Here is a 14795-nt window from a genome sequence, read left to right on the forward strand (position 1 = left end):
CGTTTGGATTGAAGAACGCACCCCAGATCTACCAACGCCTGATCGATAACGCCCTCTATGGATTCACCCGAATACCGGAGCCCGAAACGGGTGGATACGGGGAAGGCCATACGGAAGTGGATCCATTCGAAGCGGGGGAGCCAGGGGATCCTGGGACCCCGTCTGTGTTAGGACGCAGATCTTACATCGACGACATTCTAATCCCGGCGGAATCGTGGGATCAGTTGTGCGAAAGAGTGACATCCCTACTGGAGGCGTGTACTAAGTGGAATCTCTCTATCAGTGTAGTAAAGAGCTATTGGAAGATGCGCAAGGTGGATTACTTAGGCCATCGAATTCCAAGGAGGGATTGGAAGCGAATCCTAAGGACCTGTCTTCATTAGCCGATTTGTCCTTCCCACAGTCGTTACGGGCAATGCAATCCTTCTTGGGCAGTTTGAACTACTACAGTCGGTTCATCAAGGATTACGCCCTGTTTGCCGCGGTATTGTATGAATTGAGAGAGGTAGATTTTGCTGCGATGGCCACTCCAGCTGTCCGGATAAAAATCCAACAAGCTCTGGCCCGGGAGATGTCGGATCCACGAAGGGATCCAAGTGGTACGACGCCAGAAGAGGACCTAAAACAGGAGCTGGATCCACCCCGGGACCAACGGAGAGAGGATCCAGTCTTTATAGAGACGACGGATCAGAACTCTGAAAAGGTGGAGTTTCGGTGGATCCGAGCTCAACACGCATTCGTGGAGTTGAGGAGCAGGATCGCAACCACGCCTATCCTCCGTCATTTCGATCCGGAACGTCAACTAACGGTGATAGCTTATGCCAGTGACTGGGCAGTCTCAGCAGCTCTGGTTCAAGAACATGAGGGGATCTGTCATCCAGTCACCTTCGTCAGCCGGACACTGAAGCCGAATGAGCTGAACTACGGAGCGGTGGAGAAAGCGATACTCGCGCTCCTGCGCGTGTTGGATCTCAATTACAACCTGCTGGTGGGAAGATCCATCCGGATCCTGACTCAACACTCTACGCTAGCCTGGCTATTCAAGTCGTCCGGGTTACAAGGACGTTTGGGACAGTGGGCAGCTTTACTCTTGCCTTGGACACTGGAGATTGTGAAATGTTCGAAAGGAGAAGACGAGATCCTGGGAGTCTTGGCCGCGAGCATCACTCCTCGAGCTAAGATGGATGAGGCGCTGACCAAGATCGCTCCTAAGAAAGAGCCCAAACGCCGGATCCAGATCCCGATCCCGACGGTACAGGTGGATGAGGATCTGTACGTCCTGAGTTTCGATGGATCCGCTCGTGTACGACGCAGAGGGGCAGCATACAGTGCAATACTGTGGAGACTGCCCGGATGGGAAGTTGTACAGGCCAGATCCACTTACGCGGAAGGCCTCACCGTCAATGAAGCGGAGTATAACGGGCTCCTTCTGGGTTTGGATCTACTAAAGGGACAAGATACAAAAAGGCTGGTGATTTGTGGGGATTCAAATTTGGTGATTAGACAAGTGCGAGGTGAGATTGACTGCAAGGCCCCGGCCCTAACACGGTTACGGCAGAATATGATGATCCACTTGCGTGGTTGGATGAATCACGAGTTGGCGCATATTAAACGAGATTGGAATGCCAGTGCAGATAGCTTGGCCAGTGCCGCTTTACGGAATCAATGCGGTGTTGAAGTGGAGAGAGAGGCCGAGCATCAGGATCTCGTTACGTTGAACCGACTAGACGAAGTGGTGGTAGTGGGATCCGGGAAAAGGACAGTCCAGGTGATGGCCGTCACTAGGTCCAGAGGAAGGATTGGATCCAGCCCCCAAATTCTCGAGGAAACATTTGTGAAGAGAGTCCGCATTGAGTGGATCCTCAAAGCACAGAACGAGGAAGCGTGGATCCTAGGACTAAAGAAGTATCTGATGGGGGATGTACGAGACCTGAGTCGGGAAGATGCCAAATCCTACAGCATTATCGCTACGGATTACGCGGTGGATCTGAATGACTTGCTCTTCTATTGCCCCTGGTTACATGAAGTGTGACACGTCATACTTCGGACATTTGGTACAAGGTACCAAGGCCGTCCAAAGCCAACCATTGGCTGATGACATTGCTTTTCTATAGGTGACTTATAGTTTGTATTTAGCTCAAGTTTAACCTACCTATAAGTATACTCAGTTTACAATCTACCTTAAATTGGTCACTTCGCTCCCTTTCGGTAAAAGGGGACCTGTGAACTGCCGTTCACTGAGCGTTTGTATACTCTCGAACGCCAACTTCCTCTAGCGCAAGGTGCTGTGTGACCCCGTCTCGCTTAGTAGCACTAGTAGTCCATCCACGCTACCGCGGGTAGACTACCTGACCTGTCCGAAGCTCGTTGCCATGGATAGGAACGACTTCTCCCATATGAACGTCTCACAGCTCGAGTCGGTTCGGAAGATGGCAGGCATCTTCGGGATGGAGGCCCTGCAGAGCCTAGTGGTGTCAGCACCGGCCGAGCAGCTCGAGCGCGTCAATGCGTTCGACGCCTACGAGCAGGGGCTCATCGCGCATGTGCGGGAGAACCTGCAGGCTCTGGCGGCGGAAGCAAATCCGCCACACCCGAAGCCAATACAGCTGAAAGCTTGGCCCGGTGAAGGAAAAGGAAGGGAAGGAAGGTGAGAACCTTCACTTCTGGGTCCGAGAGGTAGAGCTCGCGATAAACGCGGCTCTGATCTCGACCAAGCAACTTCGTGTTGCTTTTGCACTCTCCAACCTTAGCGGTGGCGCTAAGAGTAGGGTGTACACGCGGGAGGCAACATCCCCTGGATGTTTCACATTCTGGGCTGTGCGAACAACTCCGAGCCGCGCTCCTCCCGGCGAGCTACGAGTACTGCCAGCGCTCGCGCTTCCTCTCGTGCAAACAAGGGAGGCGTGAGCTGCACGAGTACGTCCAAGAGATACGGGAGCTCACGGCGTCCCTAGTGGGAAACTTACTCAACAAACACATCAAGATGACTATGTTCATGGGCGGCCTTCGAGTGGGCCCAGCGCGCGCTCAGCTGTTCCGGGTGCAGTCAAGCACCCTTGAAGAGGCGATTCATGTGGCTCTTCAGAAAGAATACAGCCATCGCCAGGCGCGTAAGCCGGCTTCAGCATGGCCTTGGTGCTCCTTGTCGACTCCCGGTCAAGCGAGCCCAACGGATCAGTTCCCATGGAACTCGGGTCCGCCGAGCAGCGCGACTGCCCCGCGGAAAGACTCCGCAGACGGGCTTTCCCCAAGCCCGTCCTCAAGGGTCGCTGGCAGAAGCCAGGATCTCGGGGACAGGGGAACGCCGGAAACTAGTAGGGGCGGGGCACCATACTGGGAAAGAACTAAGTCTTCGTGAAGCGTGCGCGGGTGGCGCGTACCACGGGGACTTAGCCCCTGAGAATCTTCGCACTCTCGAATAGGCGAAGAGCAGCGGCGGGTTGTTCGTAGTATACGGAAGTATACGGGGATACGATCACCCCTTTAGAATCTTGATCGATTCTGGGGCATCGAAGAATTTCGCACGCCGCCAGACGGTTGCTCGTAATAGCAACAAGTTGTCCGATGCTTTGAGAGAAAGCAAGGGCAACGGGACGGTGTTAGTGCGACTGGCCGACGGGAAGGTCACCACTGTCCCCAACGTCCAAGTGGATCTGGCCGTCAAGTTTGAAGACTTTGACAGCCTCGGACAGTTCACTGTTCTCGGCATGGATCCATACGATATGATCCTGTGTATACCCTGGCTTGAGGAGCACGAGCCCGGCGAGGCAAGGCAATCGGTGCCAGCCTCCCTGCGAAGTCCGACAGAGCATTGGTGAGTCATGTTCCCATCTCTGTCAGGACCCGGGGCGCCCGCAAGGGTTGCCAGGGTGCCAAAGCATCCGGCAGATGCTTGGGAGTCGTCGACGTATATGACGACTCCGAGGATGCTTTGATGGTGGCAGCGCCCAGAGGAGGCGCTGGCCAAGTGGGTAACTTAGGTCCACAAGCGGGTAACATAGCTCCGCAGACAGCTGCAGCTGTCACGAGCACTGGCAATAGCGTGTTCAAGGTGGGTAACAGAGATCCACACACGGTCGCCCAGACCTTAACGGAAGAGGAAGACGTTAATTACACTTCCTGTGTGGGTAACATAGTGCCACACGCGGTCGCCCAGACCTAAACAGAAGAGGAAGGCGTCCGACATGCTTCCTGTGTGGGTAACACAGTTCCACACGAGGCCACGAGTGCCTCGGATGTCGGCGCTCCGACATCCCCAGACGTGGGTAGCAAAGCTCTACGTCACGGTCGCCGTCGACGACGACGTCGCTTCAAGCGACTCGGAGTCCAGGGACCGGCTCCTCCGCCAAGGCCGGTGGAAGAGTGTTATCACATCTTCGATGGCGAGACCGGTTTACCAGTCAAGGCATCAGGTGTCCACTTGGAACCGTTGCCAGAGGCTGCAGAGATACTGAACCTCGAGGAAATGACGGTCGAGTCTTTCCTGGCCAACCTCAAGGCTGGAAAGTTTGCCGAGATGGTGCTCATAAGACCTGAGACCACTCGGGAGGAGCTGAACTTCTCCTCTGTCTTGGACGAGGACGTCCTGGAAGGCTAAACCAAGCAGTGTCAGACGCGCTTAGGCTCCGAGATCCTTAAGCACCCCAAGGATCCGGTGTATCCTTTGGTGACGGAGTATGCGGACGTGGTGAGCAAACACCTACCGACCCAGCTCCCACCAGATAGAGGTGTACGGCATGAGATAGATCTCGTGCCTGGCACAAAGTATTGTGTCACGAGGCAATGGCCTCTTCTGCGCGAACAGTGCGATGTCATTGATGCCTTCTTCGCTGCGAAAGCAAAGGCAGGCATGGTGCGGGAGGCGAAGTCCACACTCGACGCCAACTTTCTGCGTTCGGAAGCCGAACGGTAAGTGGCGTCTAGCTCATGCTTATAACAAGCTAACAACGCGACGGTGCCGGCCCAAACACCAATCCTACGAAAGGATGTGTTGTTAAACAACAGCGTACTGTACAGTGCGCAGGATTTGGTAGACGGATACTACCAGATTCTGATGCGAGAAAGTAACATCCCGCTCTCCGCGGTAAGCACTCCAAGCGGCATGCTTTGGGAGTGGCTCGTCATGCCGCAGGGTTTGTGTAACGCCCCAGCGACGTTCAATCGCCTGGTGACGCAATTGTTCCGCCCTTTGCGTACCTTCGTACAGACGTACCTCGATGACATATTCGTCCATAGCCGTACCGAGGGAGGCAAGACGGCCATGGAGGTGCATCTAGGACACCTCCGTCGAGTGTTGGACGTAATGCGAGCAACCAAGCTCTACGCCAACATCGACAAGTACGTCTTAGCGTCACCAGAGATCAAGGTGATCGGTTGCTTCGTAAGCAACGTGGGCGTTCGGGCTGACCCAGACAAGGTCAAGGCCATAGCAACATGGCCAACGCCCCGGTCCCAGAAGGATCTTTGAAAGTGGTTGAGCTTGGTCAACTACCTTCACAAGTACAGCGCAGGGTACGCGGGCCTCGCTAAGCCCTTGTCGGGTCTCCTTCGGAAGGACGTCGACCGGCCCTGGGAGCAAGAGCACCAGGATGCCTTTGACAGCATCAAGTCCAGCCTCCAAGAGGCCCCTGTCCTTTTAGCGTCGTCTGCGATGCCTCCGATTACGCCATCGGGTGTGCACTGCTGCAGACCGACACGGCTGGACATGAACGAGTCATCTCGTTCCAGTCCAGGTAGCTCAAAGCCGCCGAACGGAACTACCCTGTCCACGACAAGGAGCTCCTGGCAATGAAGTATGCCCTTGTGAAGTTTCGAATTCACCTTCTGGGCTCACGACCATTCGTGATCTACACAGACCACGCATTCTTGAGGACAGCGACAAATTCGCCGCATCTCTCCCAACGGATGGCGAGGTGGGTGGCCTTCTTCGCGGAGTACAACTTTCGCGTCGAGTACAAGCCGGGCAGCTTGTGGACGCCCTCTCTTGGTGTCCAGACAAGGAGTTGGCCCACATCACACGGGTGACAGCGGATCTATATGATCGGATACGCATGGCGTATCGGGATGATGAGGCTTTCGCGCCTATCGTCAAGTACCTCACGGCAGGAACGAGCGCGAAGTCCGACTAGCTTTCGTCGCAGCAGCGCTCCCGGCTCCACCAATATGAGTTGAAGTATGGCCTCCTCTATTACCGGGTGGAGCCCAACGAACCTCCACGGGTGGTCGTGCCCAACGACCAGGATCTGAAGTTCGATATCCTTGCGGAGGCGCACGCCGCGCCCTCCAGCGGCCACTTGGGCGCGAGAAGACCTTTCTGTCGGTCTCTCAGTCCTTCTGGTGGACCCACATGTACAAGTGGGTCGCCCGATACGTGAAGACATGTGAAAAATGTCAGCGGTTCGAACCCGCAGGGCACTCTTCGGCTACACTACAGAGCCTGCACGTACCGGCTGACTGTTGGAAGTTGATAAGTCTTGACTTCATCTTTTGGCTTCCCGCCGACGGACACGGCAACACCGGAATTTTGGTGCTCGTGTGTCGGCTGGGCAAGATCGTACATCTTGCTCCGGTTCCCGTTACTGTTACGGGCGAACAAACCGCAAGGTTGTTCGTCGATGGCGTGTTCCGCTATCACGGAGGATTGTCTCCCGCGGTTCACGGCTGCGTTTTGGAAAACGCTGTTTCCTTTACTGGGAACACGTCTGCTGATGCCCACTGCGGATTATCCACAGACAGACGGCCAGACTGAGCGCGTCAATCGAGTGCTCAAGGACACTCTGCGCAGTGTATGCGCGGCAGCACCACGTACGTGGTCGACGCAGCTTCCAGTTGTTGCGTTTGCGCTCAACAACGCAGTGCACGCGTCCACGGGGCTCACGCCGTCCCACTTGAGCGGCTTCCGTCACCCCAGAGTGCCTCTCACTCTTCGAGGAGACACTGACACCTCTATTCTAAGTGGGGGAGAGGCTCGGAAAGCCCTTTCCTCCCAGGTCTCGAATGTGAGACCAGTTTCGCTGCGGAAACAAGTGGAATCCTTTATGGATACCAAGCTGAGCGTTGTCAGCAGGGTCCGCGATGACATGGCAGCAGCCCAAGATAAACAAAAGGAGTACTCAGACAAACAAGGAAGAGGAAACTTAAGTATATTTGAGGTTGGTGACTTAGTGTTACTAGACACGAGGAATCTACCTCTAGACACTGTTAGCTCTGTCGGCAGCAACAAGCTGAAGCACCGCTTCATCGGACCATTTGCAGTCCTGGCCAGACATGGTGCGTCGTACACCATCGACCTGCCAAAGTCAATGACGACGCACCCGACGATTTATGTTGGACGTCTTAAGCGGTACTTTGATCCGCAGGGGGTTGCTGACTCGCATACCCACCTTGACCCAGCTCCTCGAAGCGAGGGCCGGTCACAGACGTCGACGACGGCGTCGGAGCAGGCACCCAAGCCTCGGTCGAAACGGCAAGGCTGCGGTCAAGACCGTACGCCGGAGGGGCTCCGTACGAACGGACCCCGGCGCAATACGCCGAGTACGCTGGGTACGCCGGGTACGCATCATACGCGTACGTCTGGGAGTGTGCCGCAGGCGGCTCCTGACGTGGCAGCAGAGCCTCGATCCGTTGGATCGTGCGAAAGGCCTCGTCCAGATCGGACGAAGAGGCCCGGCGATCCACCCGCAGATGCAGGCTTGCGACCTCTCGCTCCAACAGGTCCAGGTGGCCCGCAAGACGAGCGAGCTCGCCCTGATTCCCGGCCTGGACGGCAGCAGCACCGCCAGTCCCAAGGCCAAGTGCAATCTCAAGCACGAGGACGCGTTGACGGAGGCGGTCAACCTCAGGGCCCTGTGTCGGACCCGCAGTCGGAGCACTCGGACGAGAGTGGCGTTCGGGAGGCGCCGAGTACTCGTACTCGTACGAGGGTACCTCCGCCCCTTCTTGACCGGAATGGAAAAGTCCACTTCCACGTGGAGCGAATCCTCCAGGAGCAACGGCGTCGCGGTAAGCGACAGCTCCTCGTGAAGTGGAGGACTCCGAGAGCTCATGGGAACCGATTGAGCGGCTCCTGATTGACTACCCGAATGCTGTCGCAATCTGGGAACAGAAGCGGCGGCAGCTTCATAAGTAGTCCGGGGCTTCTTGACCAAACGGGGTACGGACGTTGACGACACTTCGTACCCGCGCTCATCGTGAGCACTAGAAGCCGCACGCTTCGTAATGTCCCTTGGCAGCATGCGCTTGCTGACCACGTGGGCAAACCGAACACGAAGATCACGCTGGTCCAGGATGCAGACAGCAGCTGATCTTCGTGGAGTTCCCGTAACTCCGAGGATGAGTACTTGAGAGACTCCATCCAAGCCCAGAACATGTCTTCACATGAGTTCCAGGTGGGACAGTCCTCGGGAAGAACCAGGGGAAGCCCCAGAGAGGGTAGAGACCACCCCGGCTATCGGGCATTTTACGACAAGTCGTAAAGTCCTTAAGAGGGATACAGTGTGGCGCGAGAAGCACACACCGAGCCGCCTTCAAGTTGTCAACAAACAACTGCTCTTTTTGCACAAGGATACGCTCATAAACGCCCCTAGAGGTGTGGCCGCCAGCAAGGCCACGAGGAGCGACGAGAAGCTCCAGAAAGTGGTCAGCCCCCTAGCTCTCCTCGGGAGGCCAATACCCTCTTGATTTAATGGCAGCTCCCTGGCTGACGGGTGCCACCACCGAACCCCCACGCGTACGCTGGGCAGCTTGGAAGTCCTCCTGCTGCTGTTCAAGGTCGTTAGAGAACTCCCGGGGCTCAGGAATAGCACCCACTCCCTCTTCCTCCTGCTCGTCCTCTTCATCCGAGGAATCGAAGAGGCCCCGATGGGAGTACCAGTCTCCTTCTCCTCGCGGAGTGGAGACTTCGAAGCCGTACGCTTCTTAGAGGGCTTGGCGCCTTCAGTTTTAGCGGCCTTAGCACGCGCAAGACCCTCGGCAAGCGAGAGACGTTTGCGAGGTTTCTCTTCCTCGTCGATACCAGGTTTGGGAGTGCCCTTAGCCTTGACGGCCGGGCTCTCAGAGTGCACCGATGTCCTGGGGCTGTGATCACCGTGATCACTAGCGAGCGACTGCACGCTGTCGTCTTTGTGCTCGCTGGACACTGGGCTATGCCCTCCCGTAGAGCCCACAGGAGCATCGTGCGTGCTCCCGGACTCGGCTTCGTCCTCACTGCCTGAGTCGAACTCACGTTCAGCGAACCGAGGGTTCGGACGGCTGTCTGGGGAGGCCGAGGGGGACGGACTGCGGCGCTTGCTCGTTCGCTTGCGCACAGCCGCGTCACCAGTTGAGCCAATCGCCTCGGAGGCCACCTGAGTAGCCTCCTGGAGTGCCGAGCCTTTCCCGTGAGGCTTAGTTCTCTTGGCCTGCGCCTTTCCGGCAGCAGCCTTGGAGCGTGTCTTCGCACCGCTCTTCGCAGTGCCGCGGGGCATGGTAACGCTCGATGTGGAGACCAAGAAGAGGAGCGCACAGACTTCTGCTCGAGGCTCTAACTGTGAAGTGAGCCTTCGCCGCGTTCGCGCGGCCAAGTCGATGTTTTTCGACTTTGAGAATGAAAGTTTGTGACGTACACTTCTTCATTCTGATTAATCGGTAAACCGAACCTAAGTGGGGGAGAATGTAACGGGGTACGTAGCCCTAAGTGTTTTCCTGGTTACATGAAGTGTGACACGTCATACTTCGAGATTTTTGGTACAAGGTACCAAGGTCGTAAAAAGCCAACCATTGGCTGATGACATTGCTTTTTTATAGGTGACTTATAGTTTGTATTTAGCTCAAGTTTAACCTACCTATAAACATACTCAGTTTACAATCTACCTTAAATTGGTCACTACGCTCCCTTTCGGTAAAAGGGGGCCTGTGACCTGCCGTTCACTGAGAGTTTGTATACTCTCGGAAGCCAACTTACTCTAGCGCAAGGGGCTGTGTGACCCCGTCACAGTTTGTCCCTGAATAAGGTGGGTGGCGTGAATGTGTTGGTGCGAGAGCAGGGGGAGGGCAGTATAAAAATCGTTGGCTAAAACGAGCGATGAAGCGAGACTGTAAAAAGGCAGATTTGATAAAGGGTTAAGAGGTCGTAGATTAACGATTGATGGATATAGACATCAGTGCTGACTTTTATTCCACGTAAAAGTAACGCGGTTTAATGGCGAGTTGATCTGCACACCTTGCTTAAGTGTCTCCAGATACTCTGCTCTAATGGCCCCGCCGATCGTTTCGTCGCGTTTTACCACCACAACTTCGCTCTCGTTTCTTTTTTTTAACTTTCACAAGCACAAATTCGTTAGCAGAGCGCTACCATCCCACTCCTCTCGTCTACAAGAACTCAGCTAACTGTGCATGGACCCCCCCCCCCGGTAGACAGAAATATATTACAGAAAATTCATCGCACTGGAGCAATTTGTCCCGTACCCGGGAACGAAGGGGTCATTCCAGGAGCTATGCGCCCCGTCGGATGACCCGAGGCCCTGTGGCTACTCCTCGCCCGGCCGTCCCGTCAGGATGATTCCCGTTGAACTCGACGGCTCGCGTGCCCCTGACCGAGCCCGTTAGAGTGGTTCTATAAGGAGGTCCAAGAACGCTGATTCTCAGGCGTCGTGGGACCAAAGCACCTAGCGTCATCAAGTCCCTTCCCAGAACTCCCTGCTGTCCCACGATGGCGGACGTCAGGTGAAGTGAACTCTTCTTTCTAGTATAACAGAAGTGGTGTAGTGTATGTAGGGAAGGGGCGGTGTTAGACCTCTCTTCCAGTTAGCTCTCAGTCTTATATTTCTCTACTTCTACTCAAGAGGAAGACAAGTCAATAAACAAGCTTATATTCTTTTAAGTGTTCCTATATACCGTTCTGGCCACTGAACAAGACCGTACTCCCCGAACAGCCGCGGACTACCCGACCCTTGAAGGAGATGGTATACGACAAATCATTTATATTGCCTTCTCACTTCTTGCTGTAAGGACATGTAAATCGTTTTTGTGGTCAATATATCGTTTTCCTGGCAGGATAGAAGTCTATAGGTCGAGACGGAGTTCGACAACTTGACGGTGCTTGAAATGAAGAATGCTCTAGAATAAATCTCAGACGGATACGCTACCCATAAGATCACGAACATTTTTTACTTGCGAGAAGAGGGTGACGTGTGTGAAGCCAGCACATAAACTATTCTCTTGCGTAAAAATTCGTGAAGTTCACCAAAATAGTTAAACTATTTATTACAAACATTGCAACATTTAACATACCTGTCGCCGCAAAATTAAGTTGACTTAGAAGACACCATCCTTATTACTGGACATATTGATGTCGCGAGTGTAGCCATATTCAATCTGCTGGTCTTCAGATGCCTTAAAGTTAAACCCTTTAAAGGATTCACTGAACCCCCCATCGCTCCCAGGACTGTCAATACGTCCTAGCGACACTCTTGTAAAATCGTCGCGAAAGCTACTATTGATACCATCGATCTTCACAACAACAAAAACGACAAACAAGGGTTAGAAAGACCCACATGGTAGCAGAATTACAGACGTACGATTGTTTCTGTAGATAAACAAGGTTGGATCAGTGGTTGGGCCTCCCGAAAAGTAATCATTTCCCAGTCGATATGACGAAAGAATAGATGCTCCTTTAATTCTGAGCCCCCATGCAAAGAGCCCAATCTCTCATACGGGTTCCGGTTGAGTAGCTTTCGCAACAAATCCTCGGCTTCCGGCGATATAAATTCTGGGATCGAAAGTGGTGCGAATAGAACTTGCTTGCACGTTTCTTTCGCATTCTGGCTGTACCATGGCGGTAATCCTGTCAGGAGTTCATATACCACTGCTCCAAAAGCCCACCAATCCGCAGCTGTGCCGTATTCCTTCCCCTTTAGTATTTCAGGAGCTACCAGGGTGATAGCAAAACCACAGTCATACATTGACCTCTCAAATGCACCTTCAATCATAGCAATACCCACCTAAATACTCGTAACTACCACAGGCAGTCGTCGCCCCTCGAGTAGCTTCGGTAATTCCGAACTTGCTGATACCGAAGTCAACAAGTTTAAGATGTCCGTCTTTTGTGAGAAGGATATTTTCTGGCTTCAGATCTCGGTGCAGAATGCCGTGTTGATGAAGCTGCTGCACAGCGAGAAGTAGCTCAGCCGCATAAAACGCTGTCACTTCTTCCGTAAACCTCGTTGCTCGCTCCAGATGCGTGGACAACTCTCCACCAGGGCAATACTCCATCACATAATACAGGTTGTCTTTGGTCTGAAAAGCCCAATACAGTTGAACTAGACCACAGTTTGTCAACAACCACTATATCACCACTACTGTGATCATAGATGTAAAAACATTCAGCTACCTACCCAACGCATGGTGGCAAGTTCCCCCGAGAACGTCACGCTCCGCCAAAACTCTCGCAGCCATATCCTTCTCCTTCACCGACTTTTTAGACATGACTTTCATCGCGTACAGCTTTCCATCTCGTCGATGACGAACCAGCAGCACTCTTCCCATCCCACCAACTCCGATCACTTTTATCTTGTGAAAATGACGAGGCGACATAGGGTCTGCGCCATTCTCTGTAGCGTCTGCAGTAGTTCGTGCGAGTTTCCTCGCTCTACGCTTGACCAAGTGAAGCTGTTCCTCTTGATTCACCACCTGCGTTTCAATTTTGCGAAATGTGCGACCGGTGGAGCTCAATGCGCTCGGCAGCGCCATCCACACGCCGTTCTCCTCATCTGTATTGCTGTCACTTCCACTAACGTCACTCTCTGAGTCCGAAAACATGCCCGTCTCCGCTTGACGGTGCAGCTCCAGAGGCTTCGACGTGATCGCGCCCAAATGCTCGGAGCTGGTGCGCGATTGCTGGACGCCCATGCCGACTGACTATATGAAGTGAGGCTTGTCATTGGTCAAAAGTCAATAAAGAGTCCATTTACAAGTAATAATTGACAATGGGGAACCAGCTCAACTGCTTGGCGCAATGTCAGGCACGGCAGGAAGGTGCGCAGAGACTGCTGGTGCTGCAGAAAGGTGAGATGCATGAACAGACTAGATGTGTCGCTACGGGGTACTTCACGAAGTATTTTATTTGTCGACTGTGCGGCATCCAGGTGCCTACTTCATGCGGAAAAGGACGATTCTAGGGATGAACACCGGGACGGAAAGGATTTATGTGAAACTTGATGAGGACGGACACACGTGCGTTACAACCACAGTAAGATATTAAAATCAACAGTGGTGTGCTGACATTTGGTATTAGATTGTTGTGGAAACTACACGACTCGATCAAGGGGCCGAGGAAGATCGAGTTACACTCAGTGAACTTAATCCAAGCACAAGGTTTGTGACTGCGCCAAGGTGCATTAATCTCTGCATTTGCATTTTTGCACTAAGTGCTACACAGGCAAGATTGGGTTTACCATTACGTCCCAGAAGGGCGATACTTTACTGGATGTGGAGGCGGACTCGGAGGAGATTCGCGAATCCTGGGTGCGCTGTTCAGATTCGGCAGATGAGAATGACTGCAGCAAAATATAAAGACTGGACGCATTACTTATGGAAGTGTATTCCAACAGGTAACGCATTTGCAAATGGTGTGCGAAGATAGCAGCCCCGACAGCGAGACCGAAGAAGAAGTACAGTCTGGTTTGAAGTTACGCAAGATGGTTGAGGACCGCGCCAAGAAGCAAGTTTATTGGACGAAACGCACACAGGAGCTGGAACAGCGGAAACAGGAAGCTGAGGAGCGAAAGAAAAAGTTTGCTGGCGTCGGCATGAAGTATACAGCACTTGCTATGAGCAACAGACCCGGGACGTTGAGCAAGGGTTAATTATGAAGTGCCTCTAACCTACTCGAGATACGAAACGGAGCTTATTTGCATTAACTACAGGCAACGGTGTTCTTCATGTATAATACTGAAGTATTGGTTTACTTCTGTATCGTTTATAGAATATGGAAAATAGCTTGGTCGCATTAAACTTCTTTGTCGTTCTTGACCAGTGGCCATTGACCACTAAATAAAAACGGCATGAACGCGATGATGGTTGTGATCCACGACAGTCTGTGATGCATCAGCGCGTTTCCAGAAATCCAAAACGACCCGATCGTACCTTACGTCGTGAGGCTACAACAGTTAGATCCACTGGGCCAAGAAATACTACAATTCTATCGTCTTTGCCTTCATCTGCCTCCCCACTGGGGAGTCCCCAGTGCGTGCCCGCCTACTCGAACACGCCCGGTTACCTGGTTGCTCTTAGATTAATATCCACCCGATGTCGCTAGTCCACCAGCAGGCTAATCCAATAGGTTGTTGGGGCACTTCCAAAGCTTGCCATAAATATGCTCCAGGTCGTTCACCTCATTACTTATCTTCGTCAGCGCTTTCTAGGCTAGAAAGCGCTTCTAGCGGATGGGTAGATTTTTTCAGTGCGACTTCGAGCTCTGGAACACTGTCCTTTGGGTCATTTTCATCGTACTCGTTGTCGATACCCGCAGCAACCACAGATGGGTACGACTTGACGATCTCTCACACCTTCTTTTGTCTGGCACTCGTCTTCGTTGCCCAATGTGGACTCTGTTACTTCCGCTGTCTCCTCCCGCCTCACCGACACAGACCTTGAAGTGGAGAACCCAAAAGTCGTGCAGCCGTCTTTGGGCCGATCTGGCAGTTTGTCCCGCCCACCATTATGCAAACTTAGCATGAACGGAGCATGCTCCAGGCGCCACGTGATTGCGATACTGTCCGGTACTGGGTTCTTGTATATAATAGGCTAATCACAGATCT

The 14795-nt window shown here is 53.4% G+C and overlaps 2 protein-coding genes across 2 annotated transcripts; one reads left to right on the plus strand and one right to left on the minus strand.

Annotated features, from left to right (window-relative positions):
• Positions 1–11292: 11292 nt before the first annotated feature.
• On the minus strand, positions 11293–12885 carry PITG_01576 (protein kinase, putative; the record flags this gene model as incomplete). Its single annotated transcript, XM_002908170.1, has 4 exons — positions 11293–11487; positions 11556–11905; positions 11979–12296; positions 12372–12885. The coding sequence occupies 4 exons, from the start codon at positions 12883–12885 to the stop codon at positions 11293–11295; spliced, it is 1377 nt and encodes a 458-aa protein (XP_002908216.1).
• A 56-nt stretch (positions 12886–12941) lies between these two features.
• On the plus strand, positions 12942–13948 carry PITG_01577 (uncharacterized protein; the record flags this gene model as incomplete). The annotated part of the gene is made up of 5 exons (XM_002908171.1): positions 12942–13041; positions 13122–13209; positions 13271–13350; positions 13415–13500; positions 13587–13948. The coding sequence occupies 5 exons, from the start codon at positions 12963–12965 to the stop codon at positions 13839–13841; spliced, it is 588 nt and encodes a 195-aa protein (XP_002908217.1).
• Between the last annotated feature and the right edge of the window lie 847 nt (positions 13949–14795).

Source organism: Phytophthora infestans, genomic scaffold, assembly GCF_000142945.1.
Source record: "Phytophthora infestans T30-4 supercont1.2 genomic scaffold, whole genome shotgun sequence".
NCBI lineage: Eukaryota > Oomycota > Peronosporomycetes > Peronosporales > Peronosporaceae > Phytophthora > Phytophthora infestans.